The 17,020-nt window shown below is 39.1% G+C and overlaps 1 protein-coding gene across 3 annotated transcripts; it reads left to right on the top strand.

Annotated features, from left to right (window-relative positions):
• Window positions 1-396: 396 nt before the first annotated feature.
• cers2b (ceramide synthase 2b) lies at window positions 397-15,566 on the top strand. Of its 3 annotated transcripts, none has more exons than XM_041988672.1 (11): window positions 397-906; window positions 6,987-7,160; window positions 8,486-8,603; window positions 8,695-8,813; window positions 10,178-10,235; window positions 10,471-10,521; window positions 11,193-11,285; window positions 11,752-11,880; window positions 12,250-12,356; window positions 12,450-12,603; window positions 13,800-15,566. In XM_041988672.1, the coding sequence occupies exons 2-11, from the start codon at window positions 6,988-6,990 to the stop codon at window positions 13,950-13,952; spliced, it is 1,155 nt and encodes a 384-aa protein (XP_041844606.1). In that variant the 5' UTR covers window positions 397-906; window position 6,987; the 3' UTR covers window positions 13,953-15,566. The 3 variants fall into 3 exon arrangements, with proteins under 3 accessions (XP_041844606.1, XP_041844605.1, XP_041844607.1); XM_041988671.1 differs by lacking the exon at window positions 397-906 and adding an exon at window positions 4,369-4,739; XM_041988673.1 differs by lacking the exon at window positions 397-906 and adding an exon at window positions 6,096-6,743.
• The last annotated feature ends 1,454 nt before the right edge of the window (window positions 15,567-17,020 follow it).

Here is a 17,020-nt window from a genome sequence, read left to right as displayed (position 1 = left end):
TTTGTATGTCAAGTGACCAAATGTTTTAGATTCAGTGGTAATCATGCTATTGCCTATTACAATGAATCAAATACGTAAATAAAGGACGACTAGGAAAATGGAATGTATAATTTATGGCAAAAAGATCTATATTTAAGATGGAAATTCAAAGTCAACAACTTATGCTCCATAAACAAACAATAGTGAGGTCAAAGGTTATACATTGACATCAATGAGTAAAAGCTGTCATTGGTGCAAAGATTTGAAGTATAGCTTCCCTACAAACATAAACAGAAAGCGGATTTGTGTGTGTGTGTGTGTGCGCGCGCGCGTGTATCAGCCCAACGCTTTCTAGTCTCGTGTGCTCGGACGTCATCTGCGTAACTCCCTCTCCGTTATCCCCTCACTCCTCCCTCTCTGTCTGACTCTCGGTCCCCTCTCTAGCCGGCCCGACCTGTGACTCTGTCCGGCCATACGCCCACACAGACCCCGCCGAGCCGACTCCGCTTAAGAAAGGGGGTGAAATTTGCTAGGACGGGACGAGAGGCTGGGCAGCCTGAGCGTTTTTGTTTTTTTGTTTTTTTTTGTTGTTTTTTTTAGAGGAAAATCCAACGGAGGCATTGCGGTATCTCACATAGCATCCCATCTGTAACTGCTTTTCAGTTTTCCTCAAATCCACTTGTTTTCCCTAAAGGACTACCCACTTTGCTCTTCATGGAAACATGTAAAAATCAGCCCGGACCTGGACTAGCTGCGCCCCTCTGAGCTCAACCAGCGGTCTGGCCACACAACGGGACCGTTAGGTTTTCTACCTGGTTAAAAGGACTATATCGCTAAAGGAAGACAGAAGCTCAGATTTTATTTTATTTATTTATATTTTGTTACAAAGGCCACTTTGTACGATTCTTTACGAGGAAAAACAACAAAGTAAGTACCGTTTCAATTTGTAAGTAAACGTTGTTCGTTTAGAGCGTTTGCGGCAGATGCACGCCTCGCATCCTCAGCTCAGACGTCATTACGCATTCATGTAGCAATCTGTTAATTTAATATAACAGGCCGCTTTCAGCTTTTTAGCGGGAAAAAATACGATGCGGTGTGTGAACATAATGTGAAAGTCCACCGATAGCTTTCCGTCTTCATTGTTTAACGTGTGGCTGAATGTTCGGTCTTTGCGGGAAAGTTTACCAGCTAGCCGCAAGCAGAGCCACATTATCACTTAAGCTAGCATACAAGGGTCACAGCGGTACAGCAATGTTCCTGCTGAAAAGATTTTTTATGATAATTTATTTCTCTGTTGTTTATTTCTTTCTTTTTTAATACAGTGATTTTAGTTTGGGATTATTCTTATAGGCCATCGTGGTTTTCAATGAGTAGTCTCCTACTTTCCCCTTGCGCTAGTTACATTGAGGCTAATCTGAACTGTGTCAACAAAACATGGTAGATTGGTAAATAAGAGTAAATTAACTCGAAATAAGGTCTCTAAAAGCATTACTGTGTTGCTGCCATAACAACCAGAAGTCTATATATGTTTGTTTATTATTATATTTATTATTATTATTATTATTGCTATTATTATTATCATCATTATTACTTGCAATGGTACTTTGTTTATTTAAAATTACTAGAACGTTCATTCATACTCAAACCTATGCAAATATGGGACATGACAATAGGCAAATATTTGTTTACGCATACAGCTTTGTATCTTAGCGACATATATTAATAATTGATGTAATATTTGCCTTTGTTTGTATTACGTTGAATAATTTGGATTGGGGAAGCATGCAGTTTGAACCCTAGAAAATAGTCCGTTTCTCCTTTTTCACATTTTTGTTGATAGAAAGCAGTTTACATAGCCCCTGTAAAATCATATCAAGCAGCCAAAGGGTATTAACCAATTTACACACATTTTTGTTAAATACAGCAGTTCTTTGTCTAGTATATGTATTAAGACTGACAACACACCACAGCCAATTGGAGGTACAGTATCTTGTTCAGGTAGACTTCAGCATGCAGAATTAGTGGTCTGCCTGTTTAGATTATTGTTTGCCTCTCTCCTATGTGATAAACAAATTGTAAGTGATTCATTGGGAAGAGAAATAATCACACTGACAAGAGTTTTGCATCCAGGTTAAAAATACTGGTTCCACATATTGTGCAAGAGTTTAAAAGGAGAAAACATACATTAACCTAATGTCAGATAATAACTTCAGAGATCATTTGTCAGTGATTGCATCTCTTTTCTGTTAAGTCTCTTCAGGTCGTCTGGGTGAGTAATCAGTAATTCACTTTTTTGACTTTGGAATTTCTTTCAGAATGGATAAACTAATTGCCACCAACCACTGTTCTTACTCAAAGCACAGAATAGGTCTGCATCCAGTGATGAGAAGAATATTAGCATGACAATATTATCCTCACATCTCCTGAATTGGCCTTTCACACTGATTTGCTGAATGACTCTTCCCATTAATAATTCATCAGTGTCACAGATCAGTGCCAAAGGTACTAAAGTTGGCTTTCTTGTGATCCTTACCGACAACATAGCAGACTGGTGATGAAGCAGCTCATTAAATCCTCTTTCTGCCTTGGGGTGATTTGACACTATTTCCCATTTACTAATATAGTTTTACACATAGGGATTCCAGTGTCATTTTAATCACAGCTGCCTTTGATTTGACCAAAACCAAAACCAAGAAAAGAAAACTAAATTATCAATGTTTTCTGTCAATTACTTCCCCAAAGAATGTCTGAAATGTGAAGGATGTGTATGGTTCATTATCAAACCCCTCTGGCTCAAAATGCCCAAGGCATGACCTGAGTTACAGCTAACGAACCATGTACAGAAAGCATGCCAGTCTCCGGAGCTGCCACTTCATCCCACAGTATATCCATTTAGGTTTCCCTGGTTTTCACTGTGATATGGAAACTGTGGCAGCAGATGTTGGACCACAACAAACTGAGCAGAAGGCTGACATACTCCATTTATTCCACATCATGCTGATGATGAACTGATGTCAGTATCAGTTTAGCAGTAGTTCTTTATTTGTTTAATAAAAAAAAACAGACAGAAATATCTGTAAAATGTCATTAAAAATTAAAATTAAAATGAATATTAAAATAAAATAGCTTTGACTGAAAATCAATCTAATACTCAGATGTTTTTTGTTGCTATAAATAATTGAGAAATCATTAAATATTAATGTTTTAGAAGCTTGAACAAGTGCATGTCAACTTGAATAGCTATCAAAATAGCTGCATATGAGTTAATATTTAAAAGTACATGCTTTCATAGCGATCAGCTCTATTGGAAAAAGTGACCCATTATTGTAATTGCAGAGTGGAACTAATCCCTCTAATAAAATTGATTTAAATGTGCAATTTGTATGATCCATAACAGGCTTTTAATGCTTTATGACATCTGTTTTGCAAGGTCCCCCCATCAAATCAGCAAAGGAAAATATCTACGGTTTTATTAACAGTTTGAGTGTGAAATACTTTAATCTTGTTTCCATCTTTTGGCTGACACTAAACACCTAAAATAAATCATGAATAAATACAGAATTATTAAGAAAAATTATTAAGTAAACTAGATGACGAGTACTCTGTGCCACCTATTTATACTGCATTAACAGATGAAAGTTTAGGTTATTACCCAAAAATGAATTCACTCAGTATCAGGCTTTTATCAGGTCAGTTACAAGCAGTTCACAGACACAGCAATCTGAAACGGTACTGTTTTTTAAATGACAGCACTAAAGCAACAGCATTTGGATCATGCAGCACTGTACTGTTAATAAACCCAGAATAAAGAGGAGTAATGCCTGACTGTGATTTGATTTGGGGTCTTTGACTGTCAGATTGCCCAGTCATGCGACTTATTGTGATATTTGTATTCAGTAAATATGCTGTGCCGTCTCTTGATTATCAAAGCCTGAAGCTTTGATCTTCCATGTCTAGCAGTCTCCAATATATGCTCTCCGGTCTTCCCAAGTCAGTCAGCTGGTCATTTTTAAAGGCTGTGGTTTGAGTGATTCACCTGCCAGTAGATATGATATGGATAGATGTGAGTAATTAGGTAGATTTACAAATACAGATGGTATGTTACTAGTGACTCATGGGCAGAACACATTGCTAGTCTTATGACTAATGTTCCCCTGGCCCGTGTCTTTTCGTCTTAATGAATGAAGCACTGGGTGATTGAAAAAAAAAACATGATGCTTTTCATCCTTGAAGAGTGAGTGGGAAATAACTCTTCTGTATGGTGGCAGCATGTTTACATTCTCCAAATATTCCTGGACTCTACCAGGTTGCAGTCTGATCTGTTTAGGTCTTCCTCTGAGGCCTCCATTTCATCCTTTTTTTTTTTTGAAAGACTGGTTCATAAGTGCAGGACTTGGGTAGAACTAAAAGGAAACATCAGTAACAGCTGGGGCCATTTTCTACCAGCTTGGTGCGAGCTCACAGTTACAATCACCACATGCTTGTAATCATGGTAAGGAAGAGCAAAAAGAGATTGAGACAGAGAGAACTTCCTTCATCCCTCCCCTGCTAGAGGCCTTCTTTAGTTTTATTGGACCTTTGAAATGGTCAGTCTGGTCATATGATCTGGTTAGCCAATGGCATGTGCTGTTAGTGTAGCTGAGGGGAACAGTGCTCTAAAATGCTGAATTCACTGGATGATCTCAACAAGTAGCCCTAAAAATAATCCTCTTGTTTCCAGAAATGAGTCAGCACAGCATACTGCTGCACCACAGCTAAATGTAAAGAATTTGTTTGAAAATTTCTGTACTTTTTCATTTGGTGCTTACTTATGTGTGTGTTTGTATATCATGTTGTATCTTATTAGAGCTAATACGCTTGTTTAAAGTTAGTCATTATTATAGGAAGTCATTTTCACAGAGCAAATCAAGTCTGCCCTTTGAACCTCATGTACTAGTGCTCAGAAGCTCATTTACTTATCTGTTTATTAGATTACATAGCCTTTTTATGGAGGCAGACATGTCGACACACATGCTAATTCAGCAGTTGTTACAAGATTTGGCTCTGTGCTCCAGCAGAAATGGGATGTGGTGCTACTGAGGTGGAAGAGCTGGCAAAACCACTGGATAAAGTATGTCATCCTTCCCATCCACCACCACAACCACCTTTATTAGGGGGTTTAGAGAAAGAGAAGGGATAGCCCAGTGCTCAGCCAGCCGAGTTGTTGCAACAGGAAACAGGCCATGATGACTAACATGACATGATGTGGAAAATAACCGACACACTCAACCATGACACCTTCTGTTGAGCGTGGTGTGGTGTCACACATGAAGCACTGATTCAGATAGGCAGGTTTTTTTTAACACTGAAGAATAAAAACAAAACTTCAACACAATTCTTCCTTGTCAGTGTCAGTAAATCTGACAAGCACCAGATGTTCAGTTGGTTCTTTTTTAATCTCCAAAAGGCCACATATCCTTTCCTGATTACAGTAAAGGGAAAAAATGCTGACTAAACACTAATTGAGACTGACAAACAGAATAAAACACAGATTTTTCATTTGTCAGGAACCTTTTTAGGCAGCAATTACTAAGCAAAACAATACTCAGTGGCTAGTTACTCCAGCCTTGTTTAATAGAGCACTTTCAGCTCAAGACTACTGGTCAGGAAAGATGATCGGTTTTAAAAAAAAATCACCCCAGCTTCTTTTTAGAAGTGCATTTCTCTGCATTATTGCAGTTTTGTTTAAAGTATAACATCACTCAAAAGTATTCATATATCTAACCTGGCATGAGTAATCAGAATCAGAGATTTTGCCAACACCACTGAGGGAATAAAGCGCTGTGAGTGTTGATCCCCTGGTCATTTTATTTCTTATACCTCTACAGCGCAGGCGTCAAACTCCAGTCCTTGAGGGCTGGTGCCAGTATCCTGCAGGTTTTCATTGTTTCCCTGATCTAACACACCTGACTGAAATTAATGGGTTATTGTGAAGAAGTTGACAAGAAGCTGTTGGATTCATTTGATTTTATTCAGGTGTGTTAAATCAGGGAAACAATGAAAACCTGCAGGATACCGGCCCCCGAGGACCGGAGTTTGACACCCCTGCTAGGATACCTTTTTCTTTTTTGTGACCCCTAATACTGCTCATACACTCCTAGATGCTTACAGTTAAATCAAAATAGTTTTCCCACACTGCTTTCCTTGATGCAAAGTTTTATCAATACTAATATGAAAGTCCTTTAGAGCATACATTTTAAAGATAGTCATGAGATGAGACAGAGAGCTGTACAAATGTTTCTGGCTCTCTGAGCCAACGAGGGAATCCTTGATTATCAGCTGGGAGTAGCAGGGTGGGGATGGGAGTGGAAGTTAAGCGGTTACAGTTTTGGTATTTGCAGCTGCAGCAGTTGGGAGGGTTGTTGCTGTAGATCTGAGCGGGGGACTCCGGAGATGGAGCATGTAGGGGCGCCCACGCTGCTCTGCACTTTATGGATGACTTATGACTCACACCCCTCAGATTCTCCTTCTCCCTCACTGCCAACCCCTCTCTCTTTCATTCTTCTCTCTGCCACTCCCTGAACTTAGCAGCGGAAATGTTCTTCTCTGTACCCTCTGAGTAAAAAGCAGCACTCAAAGCTGCTGTCAGATGTGTTATAATTTGAAAGCATGAAGGAGAAGTTGTTGGTCTGATTTCTCCATCCTCCTGTGGGCCTTCTTAGCTTTCCTGCATGCTTGGTCTGCTCTGTTATATGCATTAGGAAAAATGTACAGAAAACCTTCCAGTGAGCACAACATTACGTCCCTCTCATAGTTACGTGGCACCAAACACTCCCTAAACATAGCTAGGCCTGCATAACGGATTCCTGCAAAAGCAGCATGTCGTCTGCTTGTATAGTCAGATTTTACAGTAACCGTGTCACCATTTGTGTGTAGTATATAAAATGTGTATCTTAGTTTTGAGACTTTATCTTTACAGCCCAATAAACCTATAAAAGTGGTGCTGAGTCCTGTGTATGGTGTTTCAGGATGTTGTCAGAGGTAGGTGAATGGTTCTGGCGGGAGCGGCTGTGGTTTCCAGAGGGTCTCGGCTGGGCCGACCTGGAGGATCGGGATGGACGAGTATACGCAAAAGCCCGGGATTTATGGGTGGCTCTTCCCATCGCCTTGGTATTCCTCATTATCCGTCAGATCTTTGAAAGGTCAGAGCATTTTCACTCGGTTTTGCTGTATTATGTCTAATTCAAACATGTATTTTTTTCTGTCTTTACACTTTTTTTTTTATTTTCTCAAGCTTCTGCCTTCCCTTTAATTTATCATTAAGTTTTTCTTATCAGTTATCTTCTTACTTCTCTAAGCAATCACTTCATATTTACCATGTTATGTACTGCTTTATGATTTGTAAAGTGATTCATATTGTTTTGCATGTCAGAACAGTATTTCTGTTTCCAGTAGCTCCTCTTTTGGAAGTTAGTCATTACAGTCATCTCCTGCATGGGTTATTTCTAATACCAAGAGGTCCTGTCTCTCGACACCATTTTAGTTAGTATCAGTTAGTAAGTTTGGGAACTGAAGCATGATAAGATAAACTGTGCAAACAAGAGCGTTATTACATATTTACATTTATAAACAGATGATAGCAGCTGGAGGAGGCAGCTGCTCTAACTTCGCTATGCCAAATGAAGTTAGTGTCAAACTTTTCTTTGTCATTTTGAGCATCCATCCTAACCTTTGATATCTGGCTACATGTTTATAATGATGTCTGTTGATGTCATCTATATCCAGTTTAAGTTTTAATTGGAAAAACAAATAAAGATTCCATGGCTGAATCCTATACTGCATCCATTCTTCTTCAGTTTCTCTTTAGCAACATTACCATAGACTGTAATGTTCCAAAAATTATCTGAATTAAAGCCCATTTGGAAGAAACTGGAAATTTAGTCTCCATTCTTGACTGGTAACTCCACTAGATCTCTGTTGTAGAGGGATGTGCTGTAAGTTGTTTTTGCTGAGCTGTAAAGTTCCTCTTTCAGGATAATCATGCTCTCTTGAAATTGCTGCTTATTTAGAAAGAAAAGAAGACACAGACACAAATGTCATTACCGGGAGACAATGGATGCCCATCTTGTTTGTCTTACATTGAATTGATTGAACTGATCTATAAAATTAAAGAAAAACTTTTTACTAATGCAGGCAGCTGAGTTCTGCCAGAGATTTTTCCTTCCTGTTACAAGGGAGTTTTTCCTTTCTATTGTCGCCCCTTGCATGCTCAGGATGGGGGATTGGAGCCGAGTCAAGTTTCAATACAATCTGTTGGTTTTCCTTAGCTAGGCTATTATTAATTATAAATTGGTTTGTATGAATACTGATTAGAAGGCAATAAATTGGCTTGAATAGGTTTTCTACAAAGTGCCCTAAGATGACATGTTTTGAATTGGGGCTATAGAAATAAAGCTGAATTGAACAACTTGATTCCAATTATTATCTTAATTTTATTCTAAATTTCCTCACTTTTTAATCTTTATAGGACAGTGGCTACACCCCTGGCATCACTACTTGGGGTGAAAGAGACAGTGCGGCTTAAAGCCCCACACAACCCCACACTGGAGTCCTACTACTGTAACATTTCCAAATCTCCTTCCCAGGTAGATTTCCTCACACTTAATGCAATGAAAGAGTGCTGTGCGTGTTGCCAGTGAATGCTAAAATCTTACCTTCTGTTTTCTCTGGTCTCAGTCTTCAGTAGCAAGCCTTTGCAAGCAGACTGGCCTCTCAGAAAGACAAGTGCAGCGATGGTTCAGAAGACGAAGGAACCAGGACAGACCGAGTTTGCTCAAAAAGTTTCGAGAGGCCAGGTAAACTCACCCACGTGCACACTCTTTTTAACCTAGATGGTGTGAAGCTATAGGGCAAGTCAAAACAGCTGCTGACCCTTGAGTTCCTCTGGCTATATGAGCACATTTCTTGGTGTAAAAGTAGCTCTCTATTTTTACCATGCAATCGTTACAATGTCACTCTGTCACTACCATGCCTTTTGCACAGGCTCTCCACACACACAAACACAAATTCAGCCTTCAACATACTCATTACCACAGGACCTCGGCTGTGTCAGGGGCTCTGTCACCAGTCCCTGGTTATTTTTATGCGTTAGCCTTTATAGTGACAGAAGCTGAATTAAGGCAACAGTGTGATCAACTGATAGGAGAAAGCTATTGAGACCGTATAGCATCAGCCAAATATATATATATATATATATATATCTTTATATGTACAACAGATGGTGCCAGAGGCAGCAGCAGACAGCATGATACTGTTAGCATCACGAGGACTGATACACAGGCAGATGTATCCTGAAATGCATGCACAAATAAATTCATTATTCCATCACATTCCATTTTCCCCTGGTATCTTGATGGTTTGAGAGCATGCTACACAACATTTATGTCCATGAGTCAATTCCGGCCACAGACCCATTACAGCAATTATAGTAATGGTGACACTGTCCGAGGAGATAAAGAGATTATTAAAGCTTCTTATGTGCAAGTTCAAGAGAAAAATACATTAAAACTTGAGTGATGTTATTTATTTTGTAGGATTAATCCTTCAGACTGTTGTGGGTGCAGACTATATTGTAGCTTGCCAGCGGTGATGGTCTGCATATGAAGTGTGTGCTTGTGTGCAGGAGTGCATGTGACTGCATGTTTTGTCACTCCTTGGTTATAGTGTGTCTTTCACTGTGCTGGTTGCAACATAATGACATTTTTCTTCTGAATCAATCTTTTGTCTGTGTGCAGACAACAGACTTTCTGTCTCTCTTTCCCTTACTTCCTCCACTGCTGTATCTCTCACACTTTCACTGTCTCCTCTTCCTGTGTTTCCACCATTCTGTGTCACTGCACAGAAATAATCTCACTTCACCTGTATGAACATCAGCAGTAAGCTCTGAGACAGGATAAAAACAGGGAGGATACTGTCTTTTAGCTTCCATTGTCTGTTGGAACATGTTTGGCTGCTCCTTTGTGTCCTCATTTGACATTCTCAGCGTAGTTTACCAGATTTTTTCAAACAATTTTGCCTGGTATTTCTCTCCAACTTAAACAAGTGTTTTTGAGCGAGTTTGTGATACAATTAATCATCTGCTGGTAGAAAATGTATCTATCAACTTTTCCCCATTGACTGAGGAGAAAGTGTGTTTCTATGTGTGTGTGTTCTCTTGCAGTTGGAGATTTACCTTTTACCTTCTTGCTTTCATTGCTGGCCTGGCCGCCCTCATCGATGTGAGTACTGCCAATTTAACCCTAACCACCCCTCCTTCTCCTCTTGCCTCTTGATGAACACATCCTCATCTCTCACCTGCCTTGCTTTTGTAACTTGGCAGTCTCCATGGTAGCGATAACTTTGTCTTTTGCTCTGTCGGAGAGGACGCATCGGCTCCTCCCAGTGCTGAGTCAGTTGATATAAATACACCTTTCGAGTTCTGCTGTCTCATACTCATCTTGTTTTCTCTTCCAGAAACCTTGGCTGTATGACCTGAAGGAGATGTGGCAAGGCTTCCCAGTGCTGGTACGTCTCTAGGATGGAGTATAATAGATTCAAATTCCACACTTTATTAAATTCAGTTCCCACATAAAAAGGCTCTAGATGGCACTGAAATTTCCCCTGCTTTAGCATGTTGTTTGGTTATTATCTTTTGTGGAGTTTCACTCAGAACCATAACACCTGCAGTCGACACTGTTGCTGTATTAAGTTAGCTGATAGACACTCTTGCCTCATTAAAAGATTACATGCCAAATCTTGTTGCATGTTATCAGTATGTAGTTTGACTTTTTACTGTGAAAATTGAGAAGATTACCTCCTGCTCTGCGCTTTTCCCCTTATACAAACTGTTATTTACATGCCATAAAAATAAATGGCCTAAGCTTAAAATGCTTATAAATGAGACTTTAAGTGACATGCCGTTCATACACACTACCATTTCCTCACACAGGAAAGAAAGATCACTTACTTAAGTCAAACAACACCTCTCTAAGACAGAGTCCCTGACAGAATGGATGCATTTTTGTTATTTAAATTTTACAAAGCCCTAACAACAGCAAACAAACAGGTTTCTGTCTCTGAAATGACTGTGTGTGCTGGCTCCCTCAGTTTTCTGTAGTAATTAAATGATTATCTTTAGGTTTAGGTGCAATTAAATCCTTCAGAGAATATTTGAAGATCTCTCTCCTCTCCTTTAGACTCTCCTGCCATCTCAGTATTGGTACTATATGATTGAGCTTGGCTTCTATGGCTCTCTGCTCTTCAGTGTGGCTTCAGATGTCAAACGCAAAGTAAGTGAACATATATCAGAAATTATTATCTCTTCCCAGTCAATTGAGTGGCTGAAGAGGAACATTATGTACCTGCAGATATGGTAAAGGAAAATATGCTTATTGTGTGGTTATTATGATCTACTTTACTAATGAGGAATGCTTCTTTTTTTCATTATCTGATCAGTCTCAACATCTGTGAACTGCGGGTGGACATTAGACTGTTGTTATATGTCTATTTTTCTGAGTGTTTATCTGCATTTGTTGGACTTTGCTCAGCTTTGTCAGCTGAGCACAGTGGGAAAAATCTTTCAAAAGAGGCACACTGTGTTCCCCTAACAAAAAGTTTAGCCTAGATACTTGTTAAGCAGGATTTAGCACCATGTGCACAAACTCACTTAAAACATGCAACACACAGTTTGATTTTTTTCTTTTCACAGCATATGCAAATTGTTTTTCCCTCCCTCCCCCATCTCATTTTCTTCAGGACTTTAAGGAGCAAATAGTTCACCACGTAGCAACTATCCTCCTCATCAGCTTCTCCTGGTGTGTAAACTACATCCGTGCTGGAACTCTCATCATGCTGGTGCACGACTCCTCTGATTACTTCCTCGAGGTAAATGTCCCAAAGGCCTCTTGCAGTTATTTACAGGAGCTGAGCAAGTTAATGTGCCCTCAGTCAAGTTACATGAACCTTCACAGCCGCTTTTCTGTGCTCCAGACCGAGGTTACACCCAACATGACGCATAGTGTTAAGGATAGGTATATTCACACCATGTGTGCTAATATTATTTATCCATACAAGCGGGAATAATGGATTCTAGCTTCTTTATCATTGCACTGCGTCCTCTGATAGCAGGACATTGATCACACACTGCCACCTTGTGGAGCAAAGGGCACTTTTTGAAAGAAGTTAATTGACACTTTTCATTGGTCAGTAAAGTATGAAATAAATTTGTCTTAATATTTCTTTCCTCTCTTACAGTCTGCAAAGATGTTCAACTATGCTGGCTGGCGAAACGCCTGTAACTACATCTTCATTGTATTTGCTGCAGTCTTCATTATCACGCGCCTGATTATCTTCCCTTTCTGGTACACACACACTCATCTTAAGCATTGTGCTACTGAATGTTACTGCTCTGAGTCACTTTACCTCATCTTTTATCCTCTCTTTCTTGTTTTCAGGATTATTTACTGTACATGGGTTTACCCAGTGACTATCTATAAACCATTCTTTGGCTATTACTTTTTCAACGGACTGCTGATGATTCTGCAGTGTCTACATATCTTCTGGGCCATTCTCATCATTCGCATAGCAGTTCGCTTCCTCAAAAGCAATGTAAGCATATACTTTTTTTTTTCTTTTTTCTGTGAATCCAGAGTTCATGGACTCTCTTGAGAATATACAGTTGAATTTAATAAATCATACGAAAAACCTATATACTGCACTTTAATATAATTTGTCTCACTTGCAGTTTGCTTTGGGAGGCTTTGCCCCTAACATATACAGCCCCATTTAGCTTGCAAAAGAAAATGAATAACTGTGGCCCTTCATGGATTTTTCAGTTGTGGACATTTTACTGGAGCCTTTGCTCTTCCTTCAACAAGGCAGGACTCTTGGCGTCTTTGTTGTGCTTTACCTTTTTGTTTGTCAAATACTGATCCAAAGGAAGACTTCAGATTTAATTCACCTCAATGATAGCTGTGATGGAAGTCAAAAAATCAAATCAACGTCCAAGTTTTCTTTTATGTGAAAGTCACATTTTCATATGTATTGTGAGCTGCTGGCATAAAGGAGCAAAAGCAAGCAATGCTGGCAAAATGAGAACATCTCTAGTTTTCTGTCGTCTAGTGTTAGCTTTGTGTGGAAAGGGCTTGAGAGTAAATGTAACCCTGATTGGAGCTTGTTTCTCTGGTATTTCTTTTTTTCTATCCAACACTGACTAGGAATGTTGATGCCATTTCCACTGTTGTTGTAACTGATGTAGCTTTTGCATTGTGGGACACAAAGAAAAAAGTGACTGGATTGATGCATCAGTGTGGCATCTCAGTGACGTAGCACAGATTTTTGTGTGTGTGTGTGTGCATTCCATAGTACCTACTACATTAAGGATGCATTTGTATGTCAGTTCAGTACAAGCTGGTAAATTAAGTCCATGTTTTAAAGCTAAAAGGTGTTTGACTTCAGAGAGTTTTTTTTTTTACATGTGGAGTACTCAGCTCTATTAGCATTTGAAGAGTCACTAAAAGTGTAAGCTGGGGAAGAAATTTAGAGTTGTGGGGTTTAAAAGGGGTGTAAAAGTGGTGACAGTGAACCTCAGAGCCACTTAGAAATGAGAGAAACTTCATAGTAATATGATCCGCAATTGTACATTTGCGACCTCAAGCTTTTCTCATCAAATGTGATGTAAAAATAACAACCAAAGAAAAACACTGATCATAGCTACTTTAAAATCAGCACATCACTGGAGTCTGAGCTGAAAGCCTCCTTGGTATATGACGGTTTTCTAAACACATTCCTTCTTGTTTTTCCAGGAAAAAGTTGACGATGACAGAAGCGACAAAGATGAAACAGACGAATCAGAAGAGGAGGAAGAGGAGGCAGAGGATAAAAAGCATGTAAAGAAAAACGGACCCGTGCAAAATGGTCACACAGTCCACAACAACAACCACAGCAAGAAAGATTGAAATGAAAGAAATTAAGGAAACAGGATGAAAGAAAGTGAGAAGGACTCATATTCCTCAGAGGGAGAGTTGCAAGGGAGGGATGAAAAAGAGGGAAAGAAGAAGGGATGTGGGTGGGAGGGAGAGGACAAGTATTCCCTAAAACTAAAACTGCGGGTATCTTTTTAAAAAAAATGACACTGTTACTTTAACACAAACACACATATTCAGTTGCACTTTTAGAGGGCACAGAGATCCAACAGATGATAGACACTACGCTACCCGACATGGCTTTTTGCTTCTTGCTTCGTCATCAGATACAATGTATCATCGCCTTTGTTTGATGTTAGTCCAAAAAATTTCAGTGAGATGGGGAAGAAAATGGAGAGGAGCAAAGAGTGGAGGAGAAACAGGAGGAAGGTGATGCTGCTTTCACTTCAGCTTTCATGCTTTAACTGTGTGCCTTAGAGCCAGCGGACAGCTGCTAAATGCCATTTTTAAAGCTCTGCTTTAAAAATGTGCTGCTTTATTCTTTTTATTTTCTTTATCTAAAAGAACAAAAAGTGAAATTTGATGAAAGTGAGACAATGGGGCATTTTTTCCCTCTTTTTCTGTCTATGCAACGACACAACTGTCTAGCTGTTGCACCGTCTTTGCACAAACATATGAAGTCATTTTTCGCAGTAGGACTTTGTGCCTCTGCTCTCTAGTGTGGCTTGTGTCATTTATAAGGTATCATCATTTCAGTTTTTCAAGAAGTTGCTTTATTTCTGTTCAGTCTTAATCCAGCTAAGCCCATATCCTTTGGAGTTATGTCACCTGGAAAAGGTGCATTTCTTTCTGTTAAAGCTGAAAGCAATAGATAGAGATGGGTGTTCAGTACAGGCCTGACTGAGAAATCAGAACTTCCAGAAATGAATGTCTTTCAAGCTCAGTCCTCGTGTTGATGATGCCACCCACTGAAAAGAGATGACACAGTGTAGTTATTGTAAAGTTGGGTTGCAGTGTGGAAATACAGGAAACTTTCTTAGAAGAATTGGGTGTGCCAGATTTCTCTAGTTTGCTGCCTAATTGCTGAGGTTATGTTAAATAACCTGGCTACAAATTTAAATGTTCTAAATTTATGATTTTAAGTATGATTCCGTGTATGAAATCAGTTTACAGGTATGATCTTTTGATGTTTTTAGGAAGAAATCTCTTGCTTTGGTTTTGATGTATTCATGAAATGATAGCGGTTTCTATCTTATTGTCACACTTTTATGTATTTGTACGTCAAGTGCCTTATCTGTAGCATACGGAGAGCTCTCCATCTTCATGTCCTCTCCTTTTCTTTCCTGTTGCCACCTCACATTGTAGCTCTTCATCTCAAAGATACAACCATGCTGTCTCCTCACTGTTTCATTCAACACTTGCTTCTCTTCTTTGGGATGACCTTCTGCTCAAACTCACTCTCATTCCACTACCACATTCTCTTTTACTAACCCCGACCAACCAGCAACATTTCTTTCCCAATGATGTAGAAGAAACAACTGTGTCCTAACTACAGTGTTATATTTTTATTTTGTATTTTTTTTTGTTTTGTTTTGTTTTAAGGATGCCTAAACATTGTTATTAATGATAAAGGATCATGAATCACAACAAAAGCATTTAGAGGTTATTTGTGTCTATATAATGTCTGCAAAGACATCGCACACAACACAGAAATAAAGCTTTTTTTTTTTTTACCATACACCAATTCTATTACTTTAGCAGAAAACCTGTGGTCTTTAAATCTTAGAGTACATCTAATAATTACAACCCCCTTTTTTGTACAATTTTATGTTGGGAAAAGTGTGTAAACATATTTAAGTATTGTGCTAACGTGTTTAGTCTTTTTCACATCAAAATATTAATCAATCAAACTTTATTTATATAACACTCTTGATGCAGGATTGCAGCTCAAAGTGTTTCACATAATAAAAAAACTGTTTTTGCTTCTTAAAAGCATCAGTAGTCCAAAGTCAACTGTATATAACTGTACCTATCTAAGTGCTGTATTTGCTGTTTACAACACATTTTCATTGAAATATACACTCTATGAAACTTTAATCAGCTACATTTAAACCGCAATTGATTTTCCATCCATCCATTTTCTGCTGCTTATCCGGAGTCGGGTCGCGGGGAAAGCTGCCTAAGGAGGGAAACCCAGACTTCCCTCTCCCCGGCTACATTCACCAGCTCATCCGGAGGGATCCCGAGGTGTTCCCAGGCCAGCCGAGAGATGTAGTAGCAACTGATTTTTTCAGCCTATTTAAAAAAATGACTTGATCTAGTCTGAAACCACTGTGTAAACATAGAAATGTTTTACTTAAAAAAATGCAAAATCCATATTTCGTAGTTATTGACGGAATTTTTGTAAACTGAACTAACATCCAGATAATTAACATTAAATTGGTTCAATTCTGCATTCAAAGTCAATTCAAATCTATAAAGTAACAGGTTCCAAAATGTTCACAATGATCAGACTCACTGCTTCAGAGGTAACAATGGAAATTGCCTCTTTTAAATGTAAATGGTAAATGGCCTGTACTTATATAGCGCTTTTATCCAAAGCCCTTTACATGTATGTAACATTAACCCATTCATACACTGATGGCGGAAACTGCCATGCAAGGTGCTAACTAACCCATCAGGAGCAATTAGGGAAACAGTGTCTTGCTCAGGGACACCTCAACATGACCAGGATCGAACTGGCAACCCTTGGGCTACAGGACGACCACTCTATCCACTGAGCCATTGCTCTTTAGGTGTGACATTATCATACCTATATCTAAGAAGCTCTCCAAAGCTGTCAGGAAACAAGGTTATGGATGCTTATCAGTCTTTCTTGGATTTTTAAAGATCAGGGTCATGGTTCAGAGTTGCTCAGTGATCAAGCAGTTTGCAATCATTGATGCAACTATGAACTCTTGATCATACAACATCAAAGAGTAAGGTAATTAATGTGTGATCAAAGATGAAGTTGAACTGGATCTGGACCTATTGACAGGATAAGGATCTTCAACAGGCTTGCTAATCCATCAGCCAATTTTCCTCTTGATAAAAATGGCTCA

The sequence above is a fragment of the Melanotaenia boesemani genome, chromosome 6, assembly GCF_017639745.1.
Source record: "Melanotaenia boesemani isolate fMelBoe1 chromosome 6, fMelBoe1.pri, whole genome shotgun sequence".
Classification (NCBI taxonomy): Eukaryota; Metazoa; Chordata; class Actinopteri; order Atheriniformes; family Melanotaeniidae; genus Melanotaenia; species Melanotaenia boesemani.
Note: the sequence above shows the minus strand (reverse complement) of the source record. Positions and strands in the feature narration are given on the sequence as shown.